The sequence below is a fragment of the Bos mutus genome, chromosome 26, assembly GCF_027580195.1.
Source record: "Bos mutus isolate GX-2022 chromosome 26, NWIPB_WYAK_1.1, whole genome shotgun sequence".
NCBI classification, from domain to species: domain Eukaryota; kingdom Metazoa; phylum Chordata; class Mammalia; order Artiodactyla; family Bovidae; genus Bos; species Bos mutus.
In genome coordinates this window covers 43,502,967-43,530,378 of record NC_091642.1, presented here as the reverse complement: position 1 = coordinate 43,530,378, position 27,412 = coordinate 43,502,967, and the positions used below count along the sequence as shown (strand labels likewise).

At 38.8% G+C, this 27,412-nt stretch overlaps 1 protein-coding gene across 3 annotated transcripts in view; it reads right to left on the bottom strand.

Moving 5' to 3' along the window:
• The window catches only part of PRKG1 (protein kinase cGMP-dependent 1), a 1,407,171-nt gene that overhangs the window by 866,554 nt on the left and 513,205 nt on the right, over nucleotides 1–27,412 (bottom strand). For all 3 annotated transcript variants that reach the window (XM_005904632.2, XM_005904631.3, XM_070363677.1), the window contains exon 3: nucleotides 16,120–16,233. In XM_005904632.2, coding sequence (XP_005904694.1) covers nucleotides 16,120–16,233 — 114 coding nt within the window. The remainder of the gene's footprint in view (nucleotides 1–16,119; nucleotides 16,234–27,412) is intronic.

Sequence of the window (27,412 nt, the reverse complement as noted above, 5' to 3'; positions counted from 1 at the left end):
TACCCCTGGTGTTTCTAGACTTACTACTTTTGCATTCCAGTCCCCTACAATGAAAAGGACATCTTTTTTGGGTGTTAGTTCTAAAAGGTCTTGTAGGTCTTCATAGAACCATTTAACTTCAGCTTCTTCAGCATTACTGGTTGGGGCATAGGTTTGGATTACTGTGATATTGAAGGGTTTGCCTTGGAAACAAATAGAGATCTTTCTGTCGTTTTTGAGATTGCATCCAAGTACTGCATTTCAGACTCTTTTGTTGACCATGATGGCTACTCCATTTCTTCTATGGGATTCCTGCCCACAGTAGTAGATATAATGGTCTTCTGAGTTGAATTCACCCATTCCAGTCTATTTTAGTTCGCTGATTCCTAGAATGTCAACATTCACTCTTGCCATCTCTTGTTTGACCACTTCCAGTTTGCCTTGATTCATGGACCTGACATTCCAGGTTCCTATGCAATATTGCTCTTACAGCATCGGACCTTGCTTCTATCACCAGTCACATCTACAGCTGGGTATTGTTTTTGCTTTGGCTCCATCCCTTCATTCTTTCTGGAGTTATTTCTCCACTGATCTCCTGTAGCATGTTGGGCACCTACCGACCCAGGGAGTTCCTCTTTCAGTATCCTATCATTTTGCCTTTTCATACTGTTCATGGGGTTCTCAAGGCAAGAATACTGAAGTGGTTTGCCATTCCCTTCTTCAGTGGACCACATTCTGTCAGACCTCTCCGCCATGACCCACCTGTCTTGGGTGGCCCCACACGGCATGGCTTAGTTTCATTGAGTTAGACAAGGCTGTGGTCTGTGTGATTAGATTGACTAGTTTTCTGTGATTATGATTTCAGTGTGTCTGCCCTCTGATGTCCTCTCCCAACACCTACCATCTTACTTCAGTTTCTCTTACCTTGACGTGGGGTATCTCTTCATGGCTGCTCCAGCAAAGTGCAGCTGCTGCTCCTTACCTTCGACGAGGGGTATCTCCTCAAGGCTGCCCCTCCTGACCTTGAACATGGAGTAGCTCCTCTCAGTGCTCCTGCCCCCAGTGCAGCCACTGCTCCTTGGACATGGGGTTGCTCCTCTGGGCTTGCCCCTGACCTCAGACGAGGGGTAGCTCCTCCCGGCCGCCCCCCTAACCTTGGACGTGGGGTACCTCCTCTCAGCCATTCCTGCACCGTCGCAGCCTGGCGCCCTCGGCTGCCGCCCCTGATCTCGGATGTGGGGTAGCTTCTCCCGCCAGCCACCCCTGACCTTGGGTGAGGGGTAGTTCCTCTTGGCCACCTTCTGCGCGGTCCGTTGCACCCGGCAGTAATGGAGAAACAGACATAGAGAATAGACTTATGGACACGTGGAGAGGGTGAGGTGTATGGAAAGAGTAACATGGACACTGACATTCACTTCAGTTCAGTTCAGTCGCTCAGTCGTGTCCGACTCTTTGCAACCCCATGAATCACAACATGCCAGGACTCCCTGTCCATCACCAACTCCCCGAGTCCACCTAAACTCATGTCCATTGTGTTGGTGATGCCATCCAGCCATCTCATCCTCTGTCGTCCCCTTCTCCTCCTGCCCCCAATCCCTCCCAGCATCAGAGTCTTTTCCAATGAGTCAACTCTTCACATGAGGTGGCCAAACTATTGGAGTTTCAGCTTTAGCATCAGTCTTTCCAGTGAACATGCAGAACTGATCTCCTTTAGGATGGACTGGTTGGATCTCCTTGCAGTCCAAGGGACTCTCAAGAGTCTTCTCCAACACCACAGTTCAAAAGCATCAATTCTTCGGCGCTCAGCTTTCTTCACAGTCCAACTCTCACATCCACACATGACCACTGGAAAAACCATAGCCTTGACTAGATGGACCTTTGTTGGCAAAGTAATGTCTCTGCTTTTTAATATGCTATCTAGACAGTATGTAAAATAGATAGCGAATGGGAATTTGCTCTATGGGTCAGGAAACTCAAACAGGGGCTCTGTATCAACCTAGAGGGGTGGGATGGGGAGGGAGATGGAAGGGAGGTTCAAAAGGGAGGGGATATATGTATACCTATGGCTGATTAATGTTGAGGTTTGACAGAAAATAACGAAGTTCTGTAAAGCAATTATCCTTCAATTAAAAAATAATTTAAAAAAAATCTGAATCCAGGCAGTATGATTACAGATCCTAACCTCTGAACTCTCCTCTAATTTTGCACAAGTCAGTGTCTATCTCCTACAAAGCCTGCCAGTGCCCATTCACGGGGAGTTCTCCACCCCTCAAAATTTCTCCATTTTCTTAACCTCTTGTTTGCCAGAACAGTTTATAATCTATCTCTCCCTATGCTAAATAGATTATGAATATCTTAATTGCTCTCCAGGTGTTTAGCAGTGAATCATGGGATCTGGTTGGAGTCCAAGAAATACTTGATGAATAATGCTACAGATGAAGCTGGATCTTATCTGTCGACTGCCAGAAACCAAGGTTGAGATGATGTAGTTCATTCAGTGTCTTAGTGGGGACTGTCAAGATAGAGGTATAGTTTAGCAAGCCAGATGTGTGACCTTAAGTAAGTTTCTTAAGCCTTACTTGTGCAATGCTGTTACACCTGCAATGGTGCTATACCTCACTGTGGGGAGGACCACTGTGAAGGTTAGAGATATTGCTGATAGCCAAGTGCAAGGACATAAAGATAAAGAATTACCAGTTCTTAGAAACTCAAAATAAACTTGGATTCAACTGGAGCAGTGGTTTTCAACTGTGTTACCTGAGCTGAACTTAAAAATAGCTATCCAATGCTATACCTAACCCAGAGGGAGGAGTAAGAAGGAATGAATAATAAATGGATGCAGGGTCATGGATGGGGCTCCCAGAGGCTGCTCTGTAACTACAGAAACCTGTTCTCATAGATTTCATATGCAAACTCACTCCATGAACTTTATTTTGCAAATAAAGAATTCAGTTATGAAGTTAGTTTTAACAACACTGTTTGATCCCACTCAGAAAACTACAGACAACAATGTTTTCAAGTCAATAAAAAGTTGCTCTGTTAGACACAGGAGAGGGTATGAAGTGTGTATTATTAGTAAGACAGATTGCCCTTTGGAGAATACAAGCAGTAAAGAACACAGTGCAGAAGACTGCTCAGCTTCCTAAGGCATAGAATTTCTTGACCCTTGCCTCCCTGCCTTTCTGAGAAGTGGTTATTGCCACATTCACAGTGAAAACTCAGTTCCCAATACCCTGCAGAAATCAGCTCACTTCCTTACCTACATCCCTCAGCACTCCAGGCCTCAGATCTGTACATGTCTCAATTCCAAGGAACTCCTCATTCCTTCCTCAAGGACTGTGATCCATGGATGTTTCTTTATCTTCTAATAATCAGACACTAAGAGATATGCAATCCATCTTGGACTTTCTGGGCTCTCTTCATGAATGAAATCAATGACCACCTACACCAACTCTAAAGGACCTTTTCCACGATTGGTCCAATGGACTGGATGTAACTATCAGTGAAAAACATTCCCCTTATTCAGACATCACCCACTCAAGTGGTTCTCTTAAATACATCCATACACATTTGTTTTTTCATTTAATCCAAACCACAGCCACGAGCCTGAGAAACAACAAAATCAAATAAAACTTTCTCTTTGTTCTGATTTCCTACCAGTGTGCTAGCCAGCAAAGCCAAAAAATCCAAAATTTATTCTTGTTAACAACATGGCCCAGCAGCCCATGATTTTTTAAATTTTTTCCTTCCCTCTCAACCTGTTCTTTTAATGTACCTCTCACTATTCTTCAAAAGAATATGTTAATAATCTGCACAATGTTGATACTCTTCCGCTGATGCTGTTTTACTGAAAAATAGAAAAGTAGCTTTTCCTAAATATCTCTACTGCTGCTGCTGCTGCTAAGTCGCTTCAGTCGTGTCCACCTCTGTGTGACCCCATAGACGGCAGCCCACCAGGCTCTGCCGTCATCTCTACTAGACAGCAACAAAAGAAGGGAAAGACTTACAATGACAGCAAGAGTAAAACTGACTACTTATTATGGTGTTCAAAATTTTCTTTTAAATACTTCCACATAAACAATTTGATGCATGGAGAGTGTGCTATGTTTAGGCTGATACAAATTAAGCACCCCAAGGGTCCAGATCAGTGGTCCTCAACTTTAGATCCATAAGAATCACCCAGAGGGCTTGTTTTACACAGATTAGTGTGCCCTACTCAAAAATTTCTGAATCAATGGATGGAGAATGCCGGAGATTTTGCAAGTACCCAAATGATGTTGATGGTTGCCACTGCAGGGACCACTTTGATAAACATTGTACTAAACATCTGAAGTTCCCTAATCAAGAGTCCACATTTTACATATAGAGTAGTAGGCAAATTGCACGCCTGATTCAGAAGTCTACACCCCTGGGAGGAGGGGTGCCTATAGCAAAAGTTCTCCAAAGAGTGCTACCTAAATTTGTCAGAGGATTTGTAAACGAACTAACATTAATGGACTCTATGATCTTGTCACCATTTTCTCATCTGAAAAATCAGAAACAGCCTGTCTCACCTATTACATTAGGGTATTTTGAGGAGGACTTTAAAGAATGACTGAATGACAGGCTTGGAATTATAAAGCATAGACGTCATGATTACTTAGAAACTTATCGAGGCAGCAAAGGACATCCTATAGGCACAGTAAGCATCTCTGATTCACCAGTGAATTGCTGAGATCATGTTTCTTTTAGGCAGAGGAAATTAAAGGGAAAAATGAAGGCCAGCACCTTTGACATGACTCAATATTTTTCATTGCAATATGTTTGTAATGCAAAAAAATATTTTTTAAAATTTCTTTTCTTATTCATGCTCATTTTTTTTGAGTTGCTCTCTATTCATAATTGCTGCTTTAAAGAAATTCATTGACTATTAGGTTTATAGCAAAAATGTGTAACTACTTAGTGATGTCTCAAAAATTGAATAAAATTTCATTCCATGAAACACTTATTAAGTATTTCAATGAACTGCATAAATTAAATCCTTCACTTGGTTTTGATTGTTCATTATGTGTCTCTAAGATTTTAAGCTTATGATCCTTTCTTTAGTATGTCACACAATTCATTCTTTTATTAACACATGTACTTACTGGGAGTCCATGTGTTACAATTTGAAAATTAAAAAATAAAACAAGTGTGACTTGTGAATTGTAATTACTGTGTAACTTTCTGTGAAAATAGAGTCCTAAGGCCAACAGGAATAATCCTATGGATGTACTTGTGCTTTAAAGAAATGTGAACTGCAGACCAAATTTTAAAGTTTGTGACAGCTGCATCAAATCAAAGTTCTATCAAACTCCTGGCCCTCCCTCTGAAACTCGCTCTGGGTTTAAGTTGCTTCAGTAATAAAATGGGGTTAAAACACACCATCCGTTCAGTTCAGTTCAGTTCAGTTCAGTCGCTCAGTCGTGTCCAACTCTTTGCAACCCCGTGAATTGCAGCTCACCAGGCCTCCCTGTCCATCACCATCACTCAGACTCATGTCCATCGAGTCAGTGATGCCATCCAGCCACCTCATCCTCTGTCATCCCCTTCTCCTCCTGCCCACAATCCCTCCCAGCATCAGAGTCTTTTCCAATGAGTCAACTCTTCGTTTGAGGTGGCCAAAGTACTGGAGTTTCAGCTTTAGCATCATTCCTTCCAAAGAACACCCAAGGCTGATCTCCTTTAGAATGGACTGGTTGGATCTCCTTGCAGTCCAAGAGACTCTCAAGAGTCTTCTCCAACACCACAGTTCAAAAGCATCAATTCTTCTGCACTCAGCTATCTTCACAGTCCAACTCTCACATCCATACATGACCACTGGAAAAACCATAGCCTTGACTAGACGGACCTTTGTTGGCAAAGTAATTTCTCTGCTTTTCAATATGCTATCTAGTTTGGTCATAACTTTCCTTCCAAGGAGTAAGCGTCTTTTAATTTCATGGCTGCAGTCACCATCTGCAGTGATTTTGGAGCCCAAAAAAATAAAGTCTGACACTGTTTCTCCATCTATTTCCCATGAAATGATGGGACTGGATGCCATGATCTTTGTTTTTTGAATGTTGAGCTTTAAGGCAACTTTTTCACTCTCCTCTTTCACTCTCATCAAGAGGCTCTTTAGTTCCTCTTCACTTTCTGCCATAGGGGTGGTGTCATCTGCATATCTGAAGTTATTGATATTTCTCCCGGCAATCTTGATTCCAGCCTGTGCTTCTTCCAGCCCAGCGTTTCTCATGCATATGTACCCTGCATATAAGGTAAATAAGCAGGGTGACAGTATACAGCCTTGACCTACTCTTTTTCCTGTTTGGAACCAGTCTGTTGTTCCATGTCCAGTTCTAACTGTTTCTTCCTGACCTGCATACAGGTTTCTCAAGAGGCAGGTCAGGTAGTCTGGTATTCCCATCTCTTTCAGAATTTTCCACAGTTTATTGTGATCTACACAAAGGCTTTGGCATAGTCAATAAAACAGAGATAAACGCTTTTCTGGAACTCTCTTGCTTTTTCCATGATCCAGCAGATGTTGGCAATTTGATCTCTGGTTCCTCTGCCTTTTCTAAAACCAGCTTGAACATCTGGAAGTTCATGGTTCACGTATTGCTAAAGCCTGGCTTGGAGAATTTTGAGCATTACTTTACTAGCATGTGAGATGAGTGCAACTGTGTGCAAAAATGTGCAAAGACATTGCCTTTCTTTGGGATTGGAATGAAAACTGACCTTTTCCAGTCCTATGGCTACTGCTGAGTTTTCCAAATTTGCTGGCATATTGAGTGCAGCACTTTCACAGCATCATCTTTCAGGATTTGAAATAGTTCAACTGAAATTCTATCACCTCCACCAGCTTTGTTCGTAGTGATGCTTTCTAAGGCCCACTTGACTTCACATTCCAGGATGTCTGGCTCTAGGTCAGTGATCACACCATTGTGATTATCTGGGTAATGAAGATCTTTTGTGTACAGTTCTTCTGTGTATTCTTGCCACCTCTTCTTAATATCTTCTGCTTCTGTTAGGTCCATACCATTTCTGTCCTTTATTGAGCCCATCTTTGCATGAAATATTCCCTTGGTATCCCTAGTTTTCTTGAAGAGATCTCTAGTCTTTCCCATTCTGTTGTTTTCCTCTATTTCTTTGCATTGATTGCTGAGGAAAGCTTTCTTATCTCTCCTTGCTATTCTTTGGAACTCTGCATTCAGATGCTTATATCTTTCCTTTTCTCCTTTGTTTTTCGCTTCTCTTTTTTTCACAGCATCACTCATCCCCAAATCTCTGAGTCTAGTATGATGTTAATTGCACTTGTTATCCCTCTTTACTACTGAGCATTCATTGGTAATCCATCTCAATGTAGGAAAGATTTAAAGAACAATTACAGAATATATAGGAGAAGGCAATGGCAACCCACTCCATTACTCTTGCCTGGAAAATATATAATATTGATCTTAGTATCTGTCTTTTTATTCTTTCAATCAGTTGAGTAAATACTAAAATTATCTCTGATCAAATTATGGAATGAATGAAGGTTTAATATGTCTAAAACTGACACAAACTTTGCACTGTGTGGAAGCTCTTTTATGATGCAGGTCTTTGTGGGAAAATTACCAATTCTGCAGCATTATAGAAATTGCTAAAAAAAAAAAAAAAAAAAAAAGCCTTTCTTGCCCACTGTATAGAATTTACTATTAAACTACCCATGATTCTTAAAAAAATAATAATACCCCAGTTACAGCCTATTCGCTCCATGTAGGAAACAAAGTATTTAATGATTGACTAATGAAAGGATGCAACAAAAGAGTAATTTATCTAACTTTAGAAGGAGTTAGGGGCTTCTCAGGTGGTATTAGTGGTAAAGACCCCTCCTGCCAATGCAGAAGACATAAGAGACATGGGTTTGGTCCCTGGGTCAGGAAGATGCCCTGGAGGAGGGCATGGCAACCCACTCCAGTATTCTTGCTTGTAGAATCCCATGGACAGAGGAGTCTGGTGGGTTATTGTCCACAGGGTCTCAAAGAATCACACATGACTGAAGCGACTGAGCATCACCCATGCAAGAAGGAATTAAGTACTAGTGCCTTCCTTAGACTGTGAGAGGGTTTTGTTTTTATCCCGAAAATCACTGCTAACACGTGGCTACTTGACAGGCCTAGTCAATACTAGATTTAGATTTTTTCTGGAAATGGTTAAGTATAAATCATAAATCAATTCTAGTCATAAAAGTTGCCATCAAAAGAAACTAGAAAAACAGCTTCAGCCTCTAAAAGAAAAAGATTATAGTTTAATAACTGTTAATGAATATACAGAATAGCTTTTGCAGGTCTATTTGTTTATGCTTATCTGTTATATCATCATTGGTACCTTGTGAGTTGCTTTCCTTATTAAAGAAATTTATTTCTTAGGGATTATTGGATTTATGTTACTAATTTTTACAGTATTCTTTAATAGACCAATGTGACAGAAAATTATACTAAGAAGAAGATTTTCATATTAAGTCACTAAATAAATGTACCTGCTTCTTCAAGATGATGCTATCTGCTTGTTTCATTGTCCAGGATGGTGACAATAATGACAACTCCTGGGAAGTTACTGAGCTATTCTTTCTGCAATCAGGGTCATATTTCTAGTCTTTATCATCTAAGTTGTACCCTCCTTCAGGGTTCTTGGTATAAAGCATTCGTCGGACTGAGAGAAAGCAAAGCATGCATCTTTTTAATCTGCCTCTTGAAGATAAAACAGAGACTGTCTCATTAACACAGTTATCTCCTCTGCCTTGACACTGGCGCACAGGGAGCATGACAGTATGTGGTTGCTCCCGGTCATTAAAACCCCAGGTAATACCTGCACACATGCCAACTGCTTGAACTGGCAGACAACGTTGGTTCATTTTTACATCATGAAAATCATTATCATAAAAATGGCACTTTATGGAACACTATAATGGCATTTCCTAAAAGCCAATGGCACCCCACTCCAGTACTCTTGCCTGGAAAATCCCATGGACGGAGAAGCCTGGAAGGCTGCAGTCCATGGGGTCACTGAGGGTCACACAGGACTGAGCGACTTCACTTTCAATTTTCACTTTCATGCACTGGAGAAGGAAATGGCAACCCACTCCAGTGTTCTTGCCTGGAGAATCCCAGGGACGGTGGAGTCTGATGGGCTGCCATCTATGGGGTCACACAGAATCAGACACGACTGAAGTGACTTAGCAGCATGTAATTGCTTACTTCTTGATATAGTCATCTTAAGAAACTGTCAAGGTTTACAGCCACTCCAAGAGCTTCATCTAAGATTCCTTTATATCAGTAATAAAACTGACATTCATTCCTTGCATTGCTTTACCAATAAAAAAAAAGCACCATATGTTGACCTGGGAGGTACAGGCATTACGTTTATAGTGCATAGAGTTATTTGAGCAAGAAATTATAGTCAAATTCCTTTTGCTTTTTTTCCCCAATTCATCTTTTTAGGGTTTTGACAGTTGGCAGATTTTCTTAAGTCAGGTTGAATAATGCAGTGTTTGAAACAGACCTGCAAGGGAAAATACAAGCCATTTTACTGCACACACTCAACTCTATTTTAAAAACAAAAATAAACAGAAAATCTAAACCTTTCAACGTGTTCTTAAAAACATGACACAGTGAAATATCTTAACTGCTCCGCTTCCCCCCTTTACAAATATCTCAGGAAGGTTTAAGTATGGAAAGTTGAAAGTATTCATATTAAATCAGATGTTATCCGTTATTCAAGTCCCAGTTTGTCAGATTTCTTGTAAGGATATTTAAGGTTCTTTTGTGTAAGTACTGTAGTACTGAGGAATTTAAAAATACTTGTATAAATAATCCAAGGAGAAAGAATTATTCAGATATTTTGCCCAAGCCCATTCATAAAAGAGCTTTTACATCCACCAAAGCCATTTTGAAGGTAACTTGTATATAGTAATCACCCTAATCTGGTACCAAGATGTTTTCCTACAAAGAGAGAAGTTTTAGTCTTGGATTTTTATTGAAGTCTCTTTGAATGAGTTATGTGAATTATGTTATGTGAAACCCAAACTGGCTAAGGTTTGGGGCACTTTCAGTGGAGAACTCAAAGTAAGAGGAACAAGCTTCAATTCAGCACCTTCAGGCAAAAATACAAATTCATGTACAACTGGAGTTTGAGCAAAGAGCATGTGGTTCAAACCTCAAAAAATTCTTGTGTAGTTGTGAGAACTGGCTGTGAGAAACCCAGGTAAAAATAAGGCACGTTTTATGCAAATGTACAAACAGGGTATGTACTACTGAATCTCTCTCACTGTACAATAAGTGCCTTTTCCATCTTATGTTTCCAGTAACGTCTCCATTTTTGTGATTTTCGAGAACCTTGGGCATAGAAGTAGGGTAAGAGGCCCAGGGTGAGTGTAAATTGATGTTGCCTTAGCTGTGAGGGTAGTGAAGGTGAAATCACAACCAGGAATGACACTTAGAAAAACATGATAATGATATGCTTTCAGGTATGGGAACTGAGTAAGCCTTGGGTATTGAATGAATGTATCAGAAATTCCTATCCTTCGTGGCATTTGAAAATGGATGGTAAAATGTTCCTTTGTTTATGCAATCTTAACATATTTAGACAAAAATGTGAAATTCAAACAACACTGTTTGGTGTTATAGAAATCAAATATAACAACTGATTTTTTTTTTCCTACCCATGGTATCTGGAATGCTTGTAATTGGATATATGCAATCAAAGCAACTATTTTCATATCACAATAAAAAAGAAAACAAAACCCTTGAACTTATGTAAGGCGTGAATGGGCTTCCCAGGTGGCACGAATGGAGAATTCACCTGCCAATGCAGGCGACATAAGAGATGAAGGTTCAGCCCACGAGTAGGGAAGGTCCCCTGGAAGAGGAAATGGCAACCCACTCCAGCATTCTTGCCTGGAGAACCCTCTGGACAGAGGAACCTGGCAGGCTACAGTCCATGGGGTCGCAAAGAGACACAACTCAAGTGACTTAACTTGCACACAAGTCATGAATAAGCCAAGGCATCTGTTAGATGCTATCAATATTATTTTTAATATTATTTTTATTTTTATTAATTTTAATAATTAATTTTATTAATTAATTATTTTGTTAATATTTAAATATTATTTGCATATTCTCATTCCTTAGAGGAAGAATCAATGTTTTATAAGATAAAAGTAGACTACTAGTACAGATTTTCTTTAACGTTACATGGATTTCCCACCCCATCCCCCATATCACTATGGTTTTTGCTCTAAAAAAATATTCTTCTTGGTGCTATCAGATCTTCCTCCTGGCATGACCATAATAACAAATGGCATACATTTATTTAGTCTCAGAAGAATTCCAGAAGATTTTTCCCAGGTGAAAAACAAACAGCTTGCTTCAAACTACCATAGTTCTTTTAGCTGGATTACTATGAACAATCTTATAATTTAGAGCATATGTCAATCGGTAGCTTTAATAAAATACATATTTTGGATTAAAGACATGAAAGTAAGACTCAAAACCATACAACTCGTAGAAGGAAACGTAAGTGGTAAATGCCTTGAAATCAGTCTGGGAGATGATTCTGTGGATTTAACGCCAAAGGCAAAAGCAACAGAAGCAAAATCCAGTAAGTATGGCTATATCAAACTAAAAACTTTCTGCAGAGTAAAGAAAGCCAACAAAATGAAAAGGCAACCTTAAGAATGGGGAAAGAAATTACTTGCAAATCATGTATCTGATGAGTTAATGTTATGACCAACCTAGGCAGCATATTAAAAAGCAGAGACATTACTTTGCCAACAAAGGTCCGTCTAGTTAAAGCTATAGTTTTTCCAGTAGTCACGTATGGATGTGAAAGTTGGACTATAAAGAAAGCTGAGCACCAAAGAATTGATGCTTTTGAACTGTGGTGTTGGAGAAGACTCTTGAGAGTCCCTTGGACCGCAAGGAGATCCAACCAGTCCATCCTAAAGGAAATCAGTCCTGAATATTCATTGCAAGGACTGATGCTGAAGCTGAAACTCCAATACTTTGGCCACCTGATGCAAAGAACTGACTCATTTGAAAAGACCTGATACTGGAAAAGATGGAGGGTAGGAGGAAAAGAGGATGAGAGAGGATGAGATGGTTGGATGGCATCACCGACTCTATGAACATGAGTTTGAGTAAGCTCCAGGAGTTGGTGATGGACAGGGAAACCTGGCGTGCTGCAGTCCATGGGGTCGCAGAGTCGGAAACAGCTGAGCGAATGAACTGAACTGAATATCCAAAATATATAAAGAACTCATACAACTCAATATCAACAAATAAAATAAACAATTTGATTAGAAAGTGGCCAGAGCATTTGAATAGACATTTCCCAAAGACATATTGATAGCCAAAAAGCACATGATAAGATCTGCAACATCACTTAATCATTAGGAAAATGAAAATCAAAATCACAGTGAGATGCAACCTCTCACCTGTTAGAATGTTTTCAAACAGACAAGAAATAAACAAGTGCTGGCAAGGATGTGAAGAAAAGGAAAACCTCATCCATTTTTGGTGGGAACATAAAGTGGTGTAGCCATTATGGGGAACAGTGTGGAAGCTGTCAAAAAATTAAGACTCTCAGTACTCTCTGGTCCAGCAATTCCACTTCGGATATTTATTCAAGAAATAAACAACACTAATGCCCAAAGGGATATGAACCCACACGTTAACATCCACATCACCAATATTTACAATAGCCAAGACAGAAACAATCTGTGTATCCACTGATGAATAGGTAAAGAAAATGACGTGTACATATAAATACTACTACTGTCATAAAAAAGGAGGAAATGCTGCCATTTGCTACAACATGGATGAACACTGAGGGCAGTATGCTAAATGAAACAAGTCAGACAGAGAAAAAGAAGCGCCATGATGATCTCACTTATATGTGGAATCTTAAAAAAAAAAATAAAAGATTTCAAATACCGAGAACAGATTGGTGGCTGCCAGAGGTTGAGGATGGGGCAGTGAAGGGTGGGTAGAATGAGTGAAAGAGGTCATATGGTACAAACTTCCAATTTTAAAATAAGTCCTGGGGTTGTAATGTACACATAGTAACTAGAATCAATACTATGTTGCATATTTAAAAGCTGCTAAGCAGAACTCAGAAGTTCTAATCACAAGAAAAGAAATTTTGTAATGATGTATGGTGATGGACATTAAGTGAATGGATATTGTGGAGATCGTTTTGCAATATATTCACATATTGAATCATGTATATCTGAAACTAATATAATGTTATACATTCATTATACTTCAATATAAAAAAATATCATATCCTACTTAAAAAACAAAAAAGCCAACCCACAGGTGCTTGGGTCACATTCATTAGCAGAAGAAGTCACTGGAATTTATCCAAGGCCTGATACAATTTCAAAAAGTTATTCTCGTGAAGAAGAAAAGACTCATGTACAATGAGGAACCCTTGAATGTCACCTAAAGTTTGTGATGACTGTGTGATTAAAAATGCATTAAAATCCTAGGCAGCTTTCAGGCTGATCTAGGGAGAAAGATAAGAGAGATCATCAACATTTTCAATCATGAAAGAAAGCGGTATTCGGGGAAAAGAGGTAAGTGAGGGAAAAGCCAGGTAAGTGAGAAGGAAAAACGTGTGGCTAGACAAGCGATTAAATAGGAAGGGGAACTTCCTCAGACTTAAAAGACTACTGCACCCAAGTAGATGAATCAATTTTGAAAGCTACTCCAAATGGTCACCACTGGCAAAACAATGGTTACAAAAAATATAGATAAGAGATGACACAATTTTGAATTCTGGTAAACAAGTGGATCTGAAAAACCAAATAAGGACATTAAAAAAATATCACATGTAAAGAGTGAGATAGCACTGATTGTGGTCATTCGATAAAACTAATACAATGGAATCTAATTAGAGTTATAAAGTGATCGGCTTGAGAGAATAACTTAAATTTAAAATAGTGTTTAAGACTCCAGTTGGTAAGGACAATCTCCCTTGACAGTACAGAAGATGGCACAAAGGTCCTAAGTGACAAATGACCCTTATTCACACCTCATAATTCTCACACAACATTCAGAGGTTAATAGATAACATTCCTTAGGCATGCACAAAATCTCTGCACCTATAAATGCAGAGATGTATTTGCACATCATTAACCATAGACTCTTCTCAGTGCATCCTCCACACCAAGGGGGCATGATGAACACACACACAAACACACTCACACACATGAGACATCTGAGTCTGAATTAAAGAACATGATCCATTGCTCATTCCCTTTAATGATGGATAAAATTCTTACCCCCAAATAGTGAGAAGTATCATTTGCATTCAACACTTAGTTCCTTGCTGCTGAACAGATGCATAATGTCTATTTACATTTATCAAACATGAGAACAACAGAGGCGAATACAACCAAACAGCATTTTATAAGAACCTAATAAGAAAATTGACTTTCATGAAGCCAAGCAATCACCTTACAAAAAAAATCTCTTGGGCTATAAAATTCATTTAAATATTCTATTCAGTTTAAAGTATTTCTTTAATAACAATTTAATATTTCACAAGATTAAGCACCATCTCACTATCAATTGTTTGCCTTTGGAAGTTTTAGTTAGATTAAATGAGCAACATATAAAAATATTTTTTATCAGTTAGGTATTTTAAAACCTTAAAAAATTATTCACAATTCAGAGAAAGCTTATTTTAATCCAAAGGTGCTATCATGGCCCATTTTTGCCCTAGAAGTAATATATTTCTCATCAAAATGAAGCATGATAGCAAAATCTGTTCACCTAATGGAGTCATCACTGCTCTTTTTTCTAGTTCAGACACTTTTTCAGTGAGTTTAAGTTCTGGCAAAATCTGTTACGGTTCATTGGGCTTCATTATCCCTTGAGTCACATAATTAAATGATCACATGAAATAAAAACATGGCAGTGCCTATCAATCAAAAGAGTTCTGTGTTCTCAGACATCAAGAATCAAAATGTCAAGAAAGATTGATTTTATAAGGGCCCCAGTTGCCACTGATGTGACAGCGATTTCAGTGACTAAAACGGTGATTCACTAACAAGACCTGGAAGAATTTGTGACGCTAGCTGGCCACGCCTTCTTCAGTTCTTTACAACTCAAGTTTTAATGTCATATTGTCAATTATACGCCATACTGCTGAGAGGAAAAAAGCAGTATATAAAACCATCAGTGACAGATAAAATTAACAATAACAATTTAATTGTCATTTTGCCAACAGGATCGTTTTAATGACACAACCTAATCAAAGTAACATGATTGCAATCATTCACAGGATACTATGTCAGAAGAACTTATCAAACCTTAAATACACATTTCTGCCTGAAGATGCTCTAGACCTTCCATTGTCAGCTTTGGCTTCCAGCTCTGTTTGTTACACATTCATTACATCCTGTACTCAGGAAGAAGGAATATTTAAAACAAACTTCTTTTCCTTCTAACTATTGCAGCTGCTTCTACCAAGCAATAAAAGTTGCTAGAGAAATCATATACACACATACATGTAAAATTAGGGAAACAAGCTGCTTTATTGCCTCGACTTAAAATAAGCTCAATCAGTAGAAAAGAAAAACGTTATAATATACAGCTTGATGAGCAGCTGAAGACAAGAATATACTCAGACGCAATTCTAGAATTCAGGATATCTTACTCAGGGTTTGAATGAAACGAAAGACATTTCTCCTCTTAATTTTTCTAAACCACTGAATGAATAAGTGAAGTTTATGTGGGGAATGCAACCCGAAATAGACAGATACATAAAATGTACTTAAATATGATTCTGAGACTTTAAGGCAGAAAATGCAACATCTTGCTCCTGTTTAATTATAATTCATAAAGTGCTATTTTATAAACGCTAATTTATGAGTTCAAGGTTAAAAGATACTTTTAATAAGTCAGCAACAAAATTTAACTCAATGTTAACAATTACTCTTTAGGATAAAAATATCAACTGTATCGCAAAGCAATAATTAGAAGCTAGATTAATGAAATTATAAAGATTAAAATCAAGAGGCTTATTATCTAACACTTCACAGGTTAAAGGAAAGAAGACACTGAAAAGTTTTTTTTTTTTTTTTTTTAGCCTTACTTTTGACGGTCGCCGTCCGGGTACAGTTGTAAAGGATAGCCAACTCTCCAAACACTTTACCAGGACCCATTGTGCACAGCTTCACACCTTCTTTTGTAACTTCAACCTTACCATCTAAAAAGAAGAAGGAAAATATATCATTTTGATTCTCTCTCATGCATTTCTAAGATGAGAGAGGAGGGCCAGGCTCATTTTCAAAAATACAAAGCAGTTACCAACTAAAACAAAATCATCCTCAAGATGCAATGCAAGAAATGCAAATCTTGTCCTAAATTATCTTTTCCTAAATTAATAATCATTGATAAGATTAGAAAGGAGACTAAAAGAAACACCAAAAAAAAAAGGGATAGAAATAAAAAAGTCAAAATGTGAAATTACTCCAAATGCGATATTAGAAAACTCTAGTAATTCCAATTTTAAAGTCATTTTGAATTTGCAAGGAAAAATTGAGTGCATATGTTTTCTACAGCACACTTCATATTGGGAATTCTCATCTGAATAAGGCAGCTATTATGCAAAGGGAAATTACTTTGACCCTTGGGCATTATTCAATTGCAGCTCACAGTATCTTTTATTTTTAAACATCTTATCCAACTGGGCCAAGACTGTTTTCTCTGCTTCTCAGCCCTGCAACATGGACTGTAAGGAAACCAAACTACTGAATACAAAGGTTGAGGGGAAAGAAAGAGACACTGGGACTGTCGATATTCTACAAAGATTTGGAAAATGAAGCGCTAAAGGAGGAAAAGCTAAGGAAACAGCGTACACTGGATATATATTGGTGCCTGAAAGTGAGGAAATGCTATTCATGAAGCAAATTTTAAATATATATATATATATTTTAAAATTCAAAGCTATGAATTCAAACCTTTCATCACCTAATATAATGGGGGAAGAAATAACGAGGCAACACAGTCTATTCTATACTTTATCTTACCCTTTATTACTCTTCCCAGTTACTTAGCCACAGGCTGCAGAAGGGAAGCCGAATGCTCGGCAGAGGCTAGTGACTGAAGGGAATTAACGCTGCCAAGTTTGTCTGAATGTCAGGCCTTCATACATTGTCTCCATGAATTACCCCCTTTAATCTATATGCTTCCTGTAATATTTAATTTTCTAGAGCTTTAGCTTTACATTTACTTCTTCCTTTTTAAAAATCGACCCACTTTTACCTAAGAATAATATATTTATGAAATCACAGAATTGTTCAAATATGTAAGATAAAATCTTATATATTTAAAAACTTTAAAAAGTTGAATTCACAACTGATATAATGTGCCACACACACCAGCCGTGAAGCAAACTTAGAAGTGATTATACATTTACACAGAGTAGGAAATGGCGATCCACTCCAATATTCTTGCCTGAAAATTCCGTGGAGAGAGGAGTTTGGCAGGCTACAGTCCACAGGGTCACAAAGAGTCAGACGTGACCAAGCGGTCAGTCACGTGCAACAACACATTTACAAAGGAATTCCAAGTATAGACTATACAGACCAAGTGGGTCACTTAAAAAAATTAAAAATAAGACAGTCAAAAGTTTACTGCATACACTCAATGGCTCCAATGCCCACCTAGTCAACTTCCCTTAAAGTACTTGGCTTCATCTTGAGCCGATCTCTTCATTTACGTTCCTTTCTTTTTCCCTCTGTGTCTAAAAACAAGATTTGTTTTAAATGGGGTCCAGGCACATGGAAAGCAGGTGGGCCTGTATGTGGTGGTTTTGGTTATGAGGGGACAGATGTGGGGAAACAAATAAGGAAAAAGTCAAATAGGCAGAATACTTAGCACCTTTATGCAGAGGCCAACAGCCCTCAATAAATGGCCCAGTATGGAGGGTTTTATATGCTTATAATTTGATATTAACTTTAAGAATACATTTTAATGACACTACCTCAGATCATCATTGTGAGTCACTTCACTGTATAGCAGAAACTAACACAACATTATAAAGCAATTATACTCTAATAAAAAATAAATAAATAAAAACAAAAAGCTCCTAATAGTGTTCTAGACATTTTCCATTATTTTGCCTGGCTAAACTCAACAATGACTAGAGGCTATTAGGACTGTTACTTGAGGTACTAAAAATAATCCAAAATGTAGTTAATTTATATCTTCTATTCCTGCTCTTTTTATTCATTTTCACTTTTTTTTAAAAGTGTGATACTATATTGGTATTGTTTTTACTATGCCCTATCTCCACCAGGAAAGAAAAATAAAGAAACATTCAAGTTATTTTTACCTGAACTCTGCTAAACTGTTAAAGTTGTTTGTGTGAGAGGTGTTAGAATATTGGGTTAAAGAAAGCCTGATGGTTATTTACAGTTTCACTTGACTCTTGATATCACTCCTGCCATTAGCACGAAGAGTTGAAAGCTTTATCACAGCAACTTGAGTGTACTTTTTATTTTACTTCAGGTACCACATGCCCATTTATGATGTAAAACGGGCTGAGTCATGAGTCCTAAACTTTGCCACATTGAACAATAATTAACCGACCTCTCGCTTTTTGGTGCTACAATTTATGTACCGCTTCAGGGAGATGGTCAGTAATAACAGATCCATAGTGAGGCATCCATGCTGCTGCTAAGTCGCTCAGTTGTGCCCAACTCCATACGACCCCATGGACTGTAGTCCACCAAACTCCTCTGTACATGGAATTCCCCAGGCAAGAATACTGCAGTGGGTTGCCATGCCCTCCTCCAGGGGATCTTCCCAACCCAAGGATCAAACTCTCATCTCTTATGTCTCCTGCATTGGCAGGCAGGTTCTTTACCACCAGCACCACCTGGAAAGCCCAAAGCATTCATACTTTTACCTATTTTTATAAGAATCAGTAGTTTCTATAAATAAAAGAAGGTATTGAATTTATAAGAAAACCCAGAGTCACCTGACTTTATGGGCATTTTTTTTTTTCCAACTAATCTGTAGTTTGGGGCCGTAAGGACTTTCACAAATAAGACCAATCAGTTCAGAGATTTATTACTGGCAGGCTGAGACAGAATGGCTGGCAATAAGCTAATTACGAATACTCTGTGCTAAATTCCAACAATCTTGGTTGGAACATGCAGGACAACTTGATTGGTCATTAAAGGAAGATAGTTGTTCTATCAAAGGTCCCATCTAGACAAGATCTTCCATCTCCTTTGTTGTCTAATACTTTTATGATTTTGTAGGTTTGAGAACACACTTTTTACATTATGTATTCTCTCATGAGGGTTTCTATGGCTGATAGATTCAACAGGAACATTTAACATTGTGATGACTGAGCTGTGCTATGATCAGCATGGGTATATTTTCTCTAGGAGAAAATATGCATATGTTATGAAAAGATTACTACAATAAGTTTAGTTAACATCTGTCATCTCACAAACACAGTTGTTTGTTTGTTTTTTTTTTCCCTTGTGATGAGAATGTTTAGAACTTACTCTCTGCTTCCTTGATGGATTAAGACTACTACTATATTGAACTTGCCTTGTCATTTTAGGTTAGGAGTGTGGTTACTTGTGGAAGAAAGTAGAAATCATTAAGGCTACTATGGGCTAACTAAAGGGAAAAAGCCTTCTCCTTTCTAGGGACAGATGATAGTCTTAGATATTCTTCCTTAAGAATACATCTTGTCAGTCATTTACATATGTCTTCTTTAAGTCAGTATAAGAAGGAAAAAGACAGTCTCACTATTAGATGATAGTTTATTCTCAAATTAAAGAAGGGCGGTGGGTCAGCACCTTATCAGTTTTCTGTTTAAGTTTGATTTCAAGTCCAAAAGGATATGGTCTCTCTGGACCTAAACTCCTGTTCTTTTGATGAGGTGTTAATTTGGATTGGAAATCATTCTTTGGAAATTTAACAAAAGTTTGTGAAAAATTGCCCTGTTTTAGTATTTACTATTAGGTGAGTTTTCTTTAGTTTTTGTTTGTGTGTTTTTGGTTTACCAGTATCTTATTAAAGATTGGGCTTCCCAGGTGGCGTTAGTGGTAAAGAACCCACCTGCCAATGCAGGAGACATAAGAGACTAGGGTTCCATCCCTGGGTCAAGAAGATCCCCTAGAGAAGGAATGGAAACCCAACTCCAGTATTCTTGCCTGGAGAATTCCATGGACAGAGAAGCCTGGTGAGCTACAGTCCATAGGGTTGCAGAGAGTTGGACAGGACTGAAGCCGCTTAGCGTGCACACACATTAGAGATTAAAGACGAGAGAAAGAGATAAACAGAAGTGACTTCTTCCCTAAACCATGTGTGTTTTCACAGTTTCTGTAACCATCACATCCTTATAATGCTTTACATGAGGCCAAGCGTCCCATTCACAGAAGTCACTTTTCTTACATCATCATAGCAATAATTCTTACTAGAAGCACAAAAGTACTAGTCATTCAAATGGAATGAAACTTAGTCTGAGGTATAAGAGGCTAGTCGAGGTTGAAGCTACATGAGTGAAGACCTCTGTTTTCTCTCTTTCAATTAGGAAAATCTGATTTCCCTTCTGGTCGTGACTGCTATAAATACATTAGATACAATTGTTCATTACACTAAATTACAATTGATTGTAATACATATTGAATATGAAATAAAATCATTACCAGTATACTTAATAATCAGAGAATCAAAAATGTAAGTGAGGTATCTAGAACTAAAAATCTCACTTACAGGAACTAAAAGAAAAAAGAGAGAGAGGTTAACATGCACATTAATATACGTGAAACTCATTTTTTGTTTTGGCTTCTAACTCTGAGGTCTTGGGCTTCCCTGCGGCTCAGCTGGTAAAGAATCTGCCTACAATGTGGGAGATGTGGGTTGGGAAGATCGCCTGGAGAAGGGACTGTGTACCCACTCCAGTATTCTGGCCTGGAGAATTCCATGGTCTCTATAGTCTATGTGGTCACAAAGAGTTGCACACAACTTTTCACTTTCACTTTTTCTGAGGTTTTAGGGCATATGCACATATCCACAAAGGAAACCTACATGAAGAAAGAAAATGAAATTTAAGCAAGCCAGATACAGAAAATCATCTGAACCAGCAGAATGAAAGTCTGGAATGAGCAAATTACATTACAGCATTTCTGTCCTTAGAGATATTTAAGGGGTAAGAATTTACTAAACCTATTGTAGATGAGTCAGCCATTGACCAGACATGAATAGAACTCTGGAAAGACTTCACAAGACAAGCATGATGATTCTATAATCTTTCTACATCTTATGTTTTGAAATCCTAGCCCTTTAAAGTACTCAAAAGGCACTAGATAAATATCAGTGGACTAATTCAACTTCTAGTGATGAAGAAAACCAAAGACAGGACAGATAAGAGATATTCACATAGGGAAGAAATAGGGAGTAGTCTAATCATTCCCTGAATAACAAGAGTTGAATAGATAATTTGACTGTCTCAAGTCAAGTTTATTAAGCTCAATTCTTGCCATTCACAATGCATTTTTGTTCTATTACTTCCATGATACATGAGCACCTCATTAGTCTAATCAATGAATGGCCATGTCTTTAGTTCCTTAGAGACTGGCAAATGACAAACACTGTTATCAGTGTCAGACCTGTGGGGACGCATCATATGATTTTTGTGTTTCTTATGTAATAGTATTAAGTTGGGGAGACTTTTGGACCTAACACTATGGTTCCCAAATGGGGTCACTTTTAACCCTAGGGGCTATTTGGAAATGTCTGGAGATATTTGTTTGGTTCTATGAAAGTTTTGGAACTAAGGAGGTTCTTCTGGCATCTAGAGAGTAGACGAACACCACTAAACATTCTCCAATACACATGTGAGCCCCCACAGCCAAGCATTATTCAGTGCAAGAATGTAAGCAGTGCCAAAGCTGAGAAACCCTGAAATGAACTATGTCCACATGTGTACAAAACACTCTGCATTTAAAGGGACAATTTTGACTTCCACTTAAAAAAAGAATCTTTACCAGACATAAATTGCAAGCCAAAAAACGGCTAGTACCAGGTTGCAATATTTAAGTAATCCATGTCTATTAGAGTAGAATTAGAATAAACACACAAAGCTACTTTACTGACTTATTTTCCCCAGCGGATGTCACCTGGAATAGAAGTGATTATAAAAATTTTTGAAGCAAGACTTACAAGAGTATCCTGCTGATATTAGAACGACATCAGCATTTTTCCAGGCATACTTGAGACTATCAGGTTCTGACTCTACTGCTGAATGGTTAAAAGATCTGGGATAAGTTATTTAACTCTCTATGTGTCAATTATCTCAGTACAAATTTGGTATAATGAAACTTAATAGGTTTTGATAATTAGATAATGCATTTGCGAAGACAAAAATATATAGGTTAAAAATAGTTCTTGAGGAAACTGTACTTCTTTTTAAAGAAAAAATACTTTGATAAGCAGTTTTAAGGAAAAAGAAGCAGGGTTCAAGGTTTTGGTTCATAAGATTCAGGAATGGAAAGGAGAAGAGTGACAGATGAGCAGAGCAATAAAAAGAAAAACAGGAGCAAGAAACTGGAGATTTCAGAGAAAGGGGCAGGCAGGAAAGCTTCATGTTGAGAGAGGCTTTAAGATGTTTAGTAGGAGGGATGTCTAATGTACAATATTCAGTTAGTTGTTGCCAGAATTAATGCCCTACATTTCTCTCCAAATTAATCTGCTTCACACTAATTTCCTGTGTAAAGGGCTTGGAGGAAGATAAAAGCTTGAGGAGAGATCCACTGCTTGGATACATCAATAAACAGAAAAGCAAGGAAATGAAGAATGAGTGATAATGGGGAGCTGGAAAGCAGGAAACCCTCCAGTAACTATGTAAACTGTGTAATTATAAGAAACTAAGGACTCAGAAATTGGCAGATATCTGAGGGGAGGACATCAGTCTTTTCACAGGATGTGAAATGGGTGCTTAATCCAATTTCACCCAAGGCTAGGAAGGTTGGAAAAGAATTCACTGTGACCAGAATGATGTTGCTTCAATCAGAGATTATGTCTCCTTTACTTAAGTTCACCTAGTACCTTTTAATGGCTCTTAGGAGGAAAAGAATTCTGAAATCACAAGTTCTAAACTAATATTCTGGTTCTCACTGCTCTTGACATGCCAGACCTTTAGACATTCAGTTTCTACACCAGGGCAATGGGAATAACAGCTACCTGCTTCACAGGATTAATATGTGAAATTTATGTCAGAGTTTGGTGTGTGATCAAGCTTTCTACACATATTAGTATCCACTAAACTAATTGAAGTGTCAGTCATTTAATCCTGCAGTGACTGGTTGTAAAGAGATTAGTAAATTCTCATGAGTGAATAAATGGGAGTGTCAGTGAAAATGACCACTGCTGTGATCATGCTTTAGGGAAGCCTGAAGATTTTGTTTTATATTGCCTATGTCGTCCTGAAGAAGAACAAACGGTACAGTTGACCCTTGAGCAATTCAGGTTTGAACTGCATGGGTCCACTTAGAGGTGGACATTTTTCAATAGTAAAAACTTAAGTTCTATTGAAATGAAGCAGGAATCTGTGGGGCTCCTGGGCAGAGAAGCCTTCCCATGTCCCTTCTTTCTTGTTTGTAGGGAAAAGACTCCAGCCTCCATGACCTTCCCTGATTCCCAAAGGGCAGGTTTGAGGAATTAATCAGGGAAGGAAGTGGATGCAGAGACAAGAACAGTCAAGAAACAATAGTGTAGCCTTGGGGCACAGTCCTGGTTCCACCTCAAAGATACACATAACAATATGTTTGGGTTCTTTACAAACTAAACCCTCCAACAAGTGGAGTTAGCATTTTTCATTCCAGAGAAGACCACCTGAGACCATACAAAAGGCACCGGGGAGCTCATCAAGAGATTATCTGAGACCAGATTCAGATCAGATCAGATCAGTCGCTCAGTCGTGTCCGACTCTTTGCGACCCCATGAATCGAAGCATGCCAGGCCTCCCTGTCCATCACCAACTCCCGGAGTTCACTGAAACTCACATTCATCGAGTCAGTGATGCCATCCAGCCATCTCATCCTCTGTCGTCCCCTTCTCCTCCTGCCCCCAATCCCTCCCAGCATCAGAGTCTTTTCCAATGAGTCAACTCTTCGCATGAGGTAGCCAAAGTACTGGAGTTTCAGCTTCAGCATCATTCCTTCCAAAGAAATCCCAGAGCTGATCTTCAGAATGGACTGGTTGGATCTCCTTGCAGTCCAAGGGACCCTCAAGAGTCTTCTCCAACACCACAGTTCAAAAGCATCAATTAAAGGAGTGCAAACCCTGCACATACCTAATCTGATCAACAACAATACCCATGAACCACTGCTATAAAACTCCTTAAGAAATCCTTCTGGGCTTGAACACACAGTTTTCAAGGGCAGGAAGCTGCTGTCTCCCCCTTTGCTGGGCAAAGCAATAAAGCTATCCACTTTTGTTGCTGCTACTGCTGCTGCTAAGTCACTTCAGTCGTGTCCAACTCTGTGCGACCCCATAAACTGCAACCCACCAGGTTCCTCCGTCCCTGGGATTCTCCAGGTAAGAACACTGGAGTGGGTTGCCATTTCCTTCTCTAGTGCATGAAAGTGAAAGTGAAGTCTCTCAGTCGTGTCCAGCTCTTCTTGCCTCCATGGACTGCAGCCTACCAGGGCTCTTCAGTCCATGGGATTTTCCAGGCAAGAGCACTGGAGTGAGGTGCCATTGCCTTCTCCCCAAAACCACAGATATGAGAGGGACAATTACAAATTTTACTTGGATTAATTTATGCTTGCTGAATGATCAACTGCAATGAAAAGTGTCAACCTCCCACTCTACTTGGTAAAAGTATTTTTGTACGGTAACTTACTTTATCCAGCAGTACAATACATTTCTCACAATGCAAATTTTTATTTCATAGCTTAGATTCATAGCTTAGATTACTCTTGATGTGACATTTGTATTTCTATCCCCTTTAAAGTAATTATGATTCTCTAGAGCATACAGCAAGCACTTGCCTACCTTCACATTTTTAAAAAGCAGACAAAAAACAAAGAATAACCACACAGCCTGAAAAATACTCTGAACAGGTATAAAAAATAAAAAAAGAACTTACTCTCTCAAAAGCAGTTGTTCAAATGGCCTGGAACAGGTTAGGAATGAGAAGATTTGGTTTGAAAGTTATTCCCAAGACAAAGAAAATGAACTTTGTCCTCGTGTATCACTGAGAACAAAATAAGCTGAAACCAGGATAATATTTTAACAAGTTAAACTGAGGGTGGAATAAAACTACTGAACACCCCTCTAGATGGCAGTCAGGGGAAATGGCAAATTCAAGTCTTGTAGTAAGAGAGATTTTATCAGTTGATACATGGGTAAATAAAATGTGGAATTCTGTCGAGCCATAGTAAAGAATGAAGTACTGACTCAGGCTACAGTATGAACCAACCTTGAAAACATGCTAAGTGAAAGAAGCAAGTGATAAGGACCACATATTACTGAAGCCAAGCAGGACCCTGTGGGGCCCTCCTAGGTACAAAATCCGCTCTATGTTTTCCATTTCTCCTAGACCCTTCCTTAGTTTCAAAAAGAGTGAACTCAAGCAGTTAATGATTAGGAAAGCAAGGGAATGAAGAAACACAGGAAAAGCAGTCAAACAATAAAAGTAATGAGAACTTAAACAACAGTTCAGCACTAAGCAGAGTCCTAGTTCCTCCTCAAAGGATATACATAACAATCTAGTGTATATCTTTGAGCTGTCCTGCAGAAACTAAGACCCTTACCTAGGTGGAAGATGCTGATCAAGAGGACATAGACCCTAGACTGACTGGAACTAGAAGAAAGCCATGCACCCTGCATCCCTCATTCCAAATGTTTCCACCAGGGAGTTTGGGTCTTCACCCATTAGCTGCCCATTCTTCTTGCTTTTTGCCTGGCAATAAACATTGTGCTTTCCTTTGCCATCATGCTTTCCTTGGCTTTACGGTGCTGTAGATGAGTAGACCCAAGTCTGGTTCCATTTATACCTAATGTCCAGAATAGGCAAATTTATGGGGAACTGAACGTAGGTGACTAGTTGCCAATGGCTGGGAGAGATGAAGGACTGAAATATGACGGTGTAGGGGTACAAGATTTGTTTTACAATAATGAACATGTTCTACATTTGGCTCTGGTGATGGATGCACACATTATAAAAATACTATTAATAAAAGCCATTGAATATCTTAAATTAGTCAATCATATGGAATGTAAATTATAAAACAATAAGGACTTAGCACAGGCGCATAGTAATGGCTCAGTTTTAAGACTGACCATTAATGCCATCGGAGAAGGCAATGGCACCCCACTCCAGTGCTCTTGCCTGGAAAATCCCATGGACGGAGGAGCCTGGTGGGCTGCAGTCCATGGGGTCGCTGAGGGTCAGACACGACTGGGCGACTTCACTTTGACTTTTCACTTTCATGCACTGGAGAAGGAAATGGCAACCCACTCCAGTGTTATTGCCTGGAGAATCCTAGGGACGGGAGAGCCTGGAGGGCTGCCGACTATGGGGTTGCACAGAGTCGGACACGACTGAAGTGACTTAGCAGCATTAATGCCATATATAGAATCATATTACCCCTTATAAGAATGTTGAAGATTCAGATGATTTGACCTCCATTATTTTTCAAATAGCCTTTCTCCTACTCCCTTTAGGACACTCACACCAACATTTTTCATCAAGCATGACCTCATTTTCCTTCCCAAATTACCATCAATCCCTTCCCAACTTCACTGAATGACTAACACCACCAAAATCATCATTCAGTCATGAGATCAATGACTATAAATCCTTCTTACTGTCAGCATACTTAATCTACTCAATTATATTTATTCCATAACTAGAAGCCTTTCCTAAGCCTTTGTTCATAACTAACATAGAGCTCCTTTCCTGGATTCTTTGCCACCAAACAAACCAGCAAAGATATTAGTATCATTTTCCTTGATTACTGTCCTCATAAAATATCCCTCTGCTATGAAATTTACAGAAGTTTTTATAGAGTCAAAAATCACATTCCTGGTGTTGTATATCTAGTCTTCCCACAAACTAGGACCTTTCCTAAATAAACCCGACACTGAATCTTTGTCTTTGTCAGTCTCTTTAATCCAACTTCATGGTCCAGCTCAAAAGTTCTTAACCTAATAGAATATATCATATATATATATACACACACACACACATAAATATATATATATATACACACATACATATATATAAACCTAATATTGGTGATGTACAGGGAGGCCTGGCGTGCTGCGGTTCATGGGGTCACAAAGAGTTGGACATGACTGAGCGACTGAACTGAACTGAATATATATATATATATGTGTGTGTGTGTGTA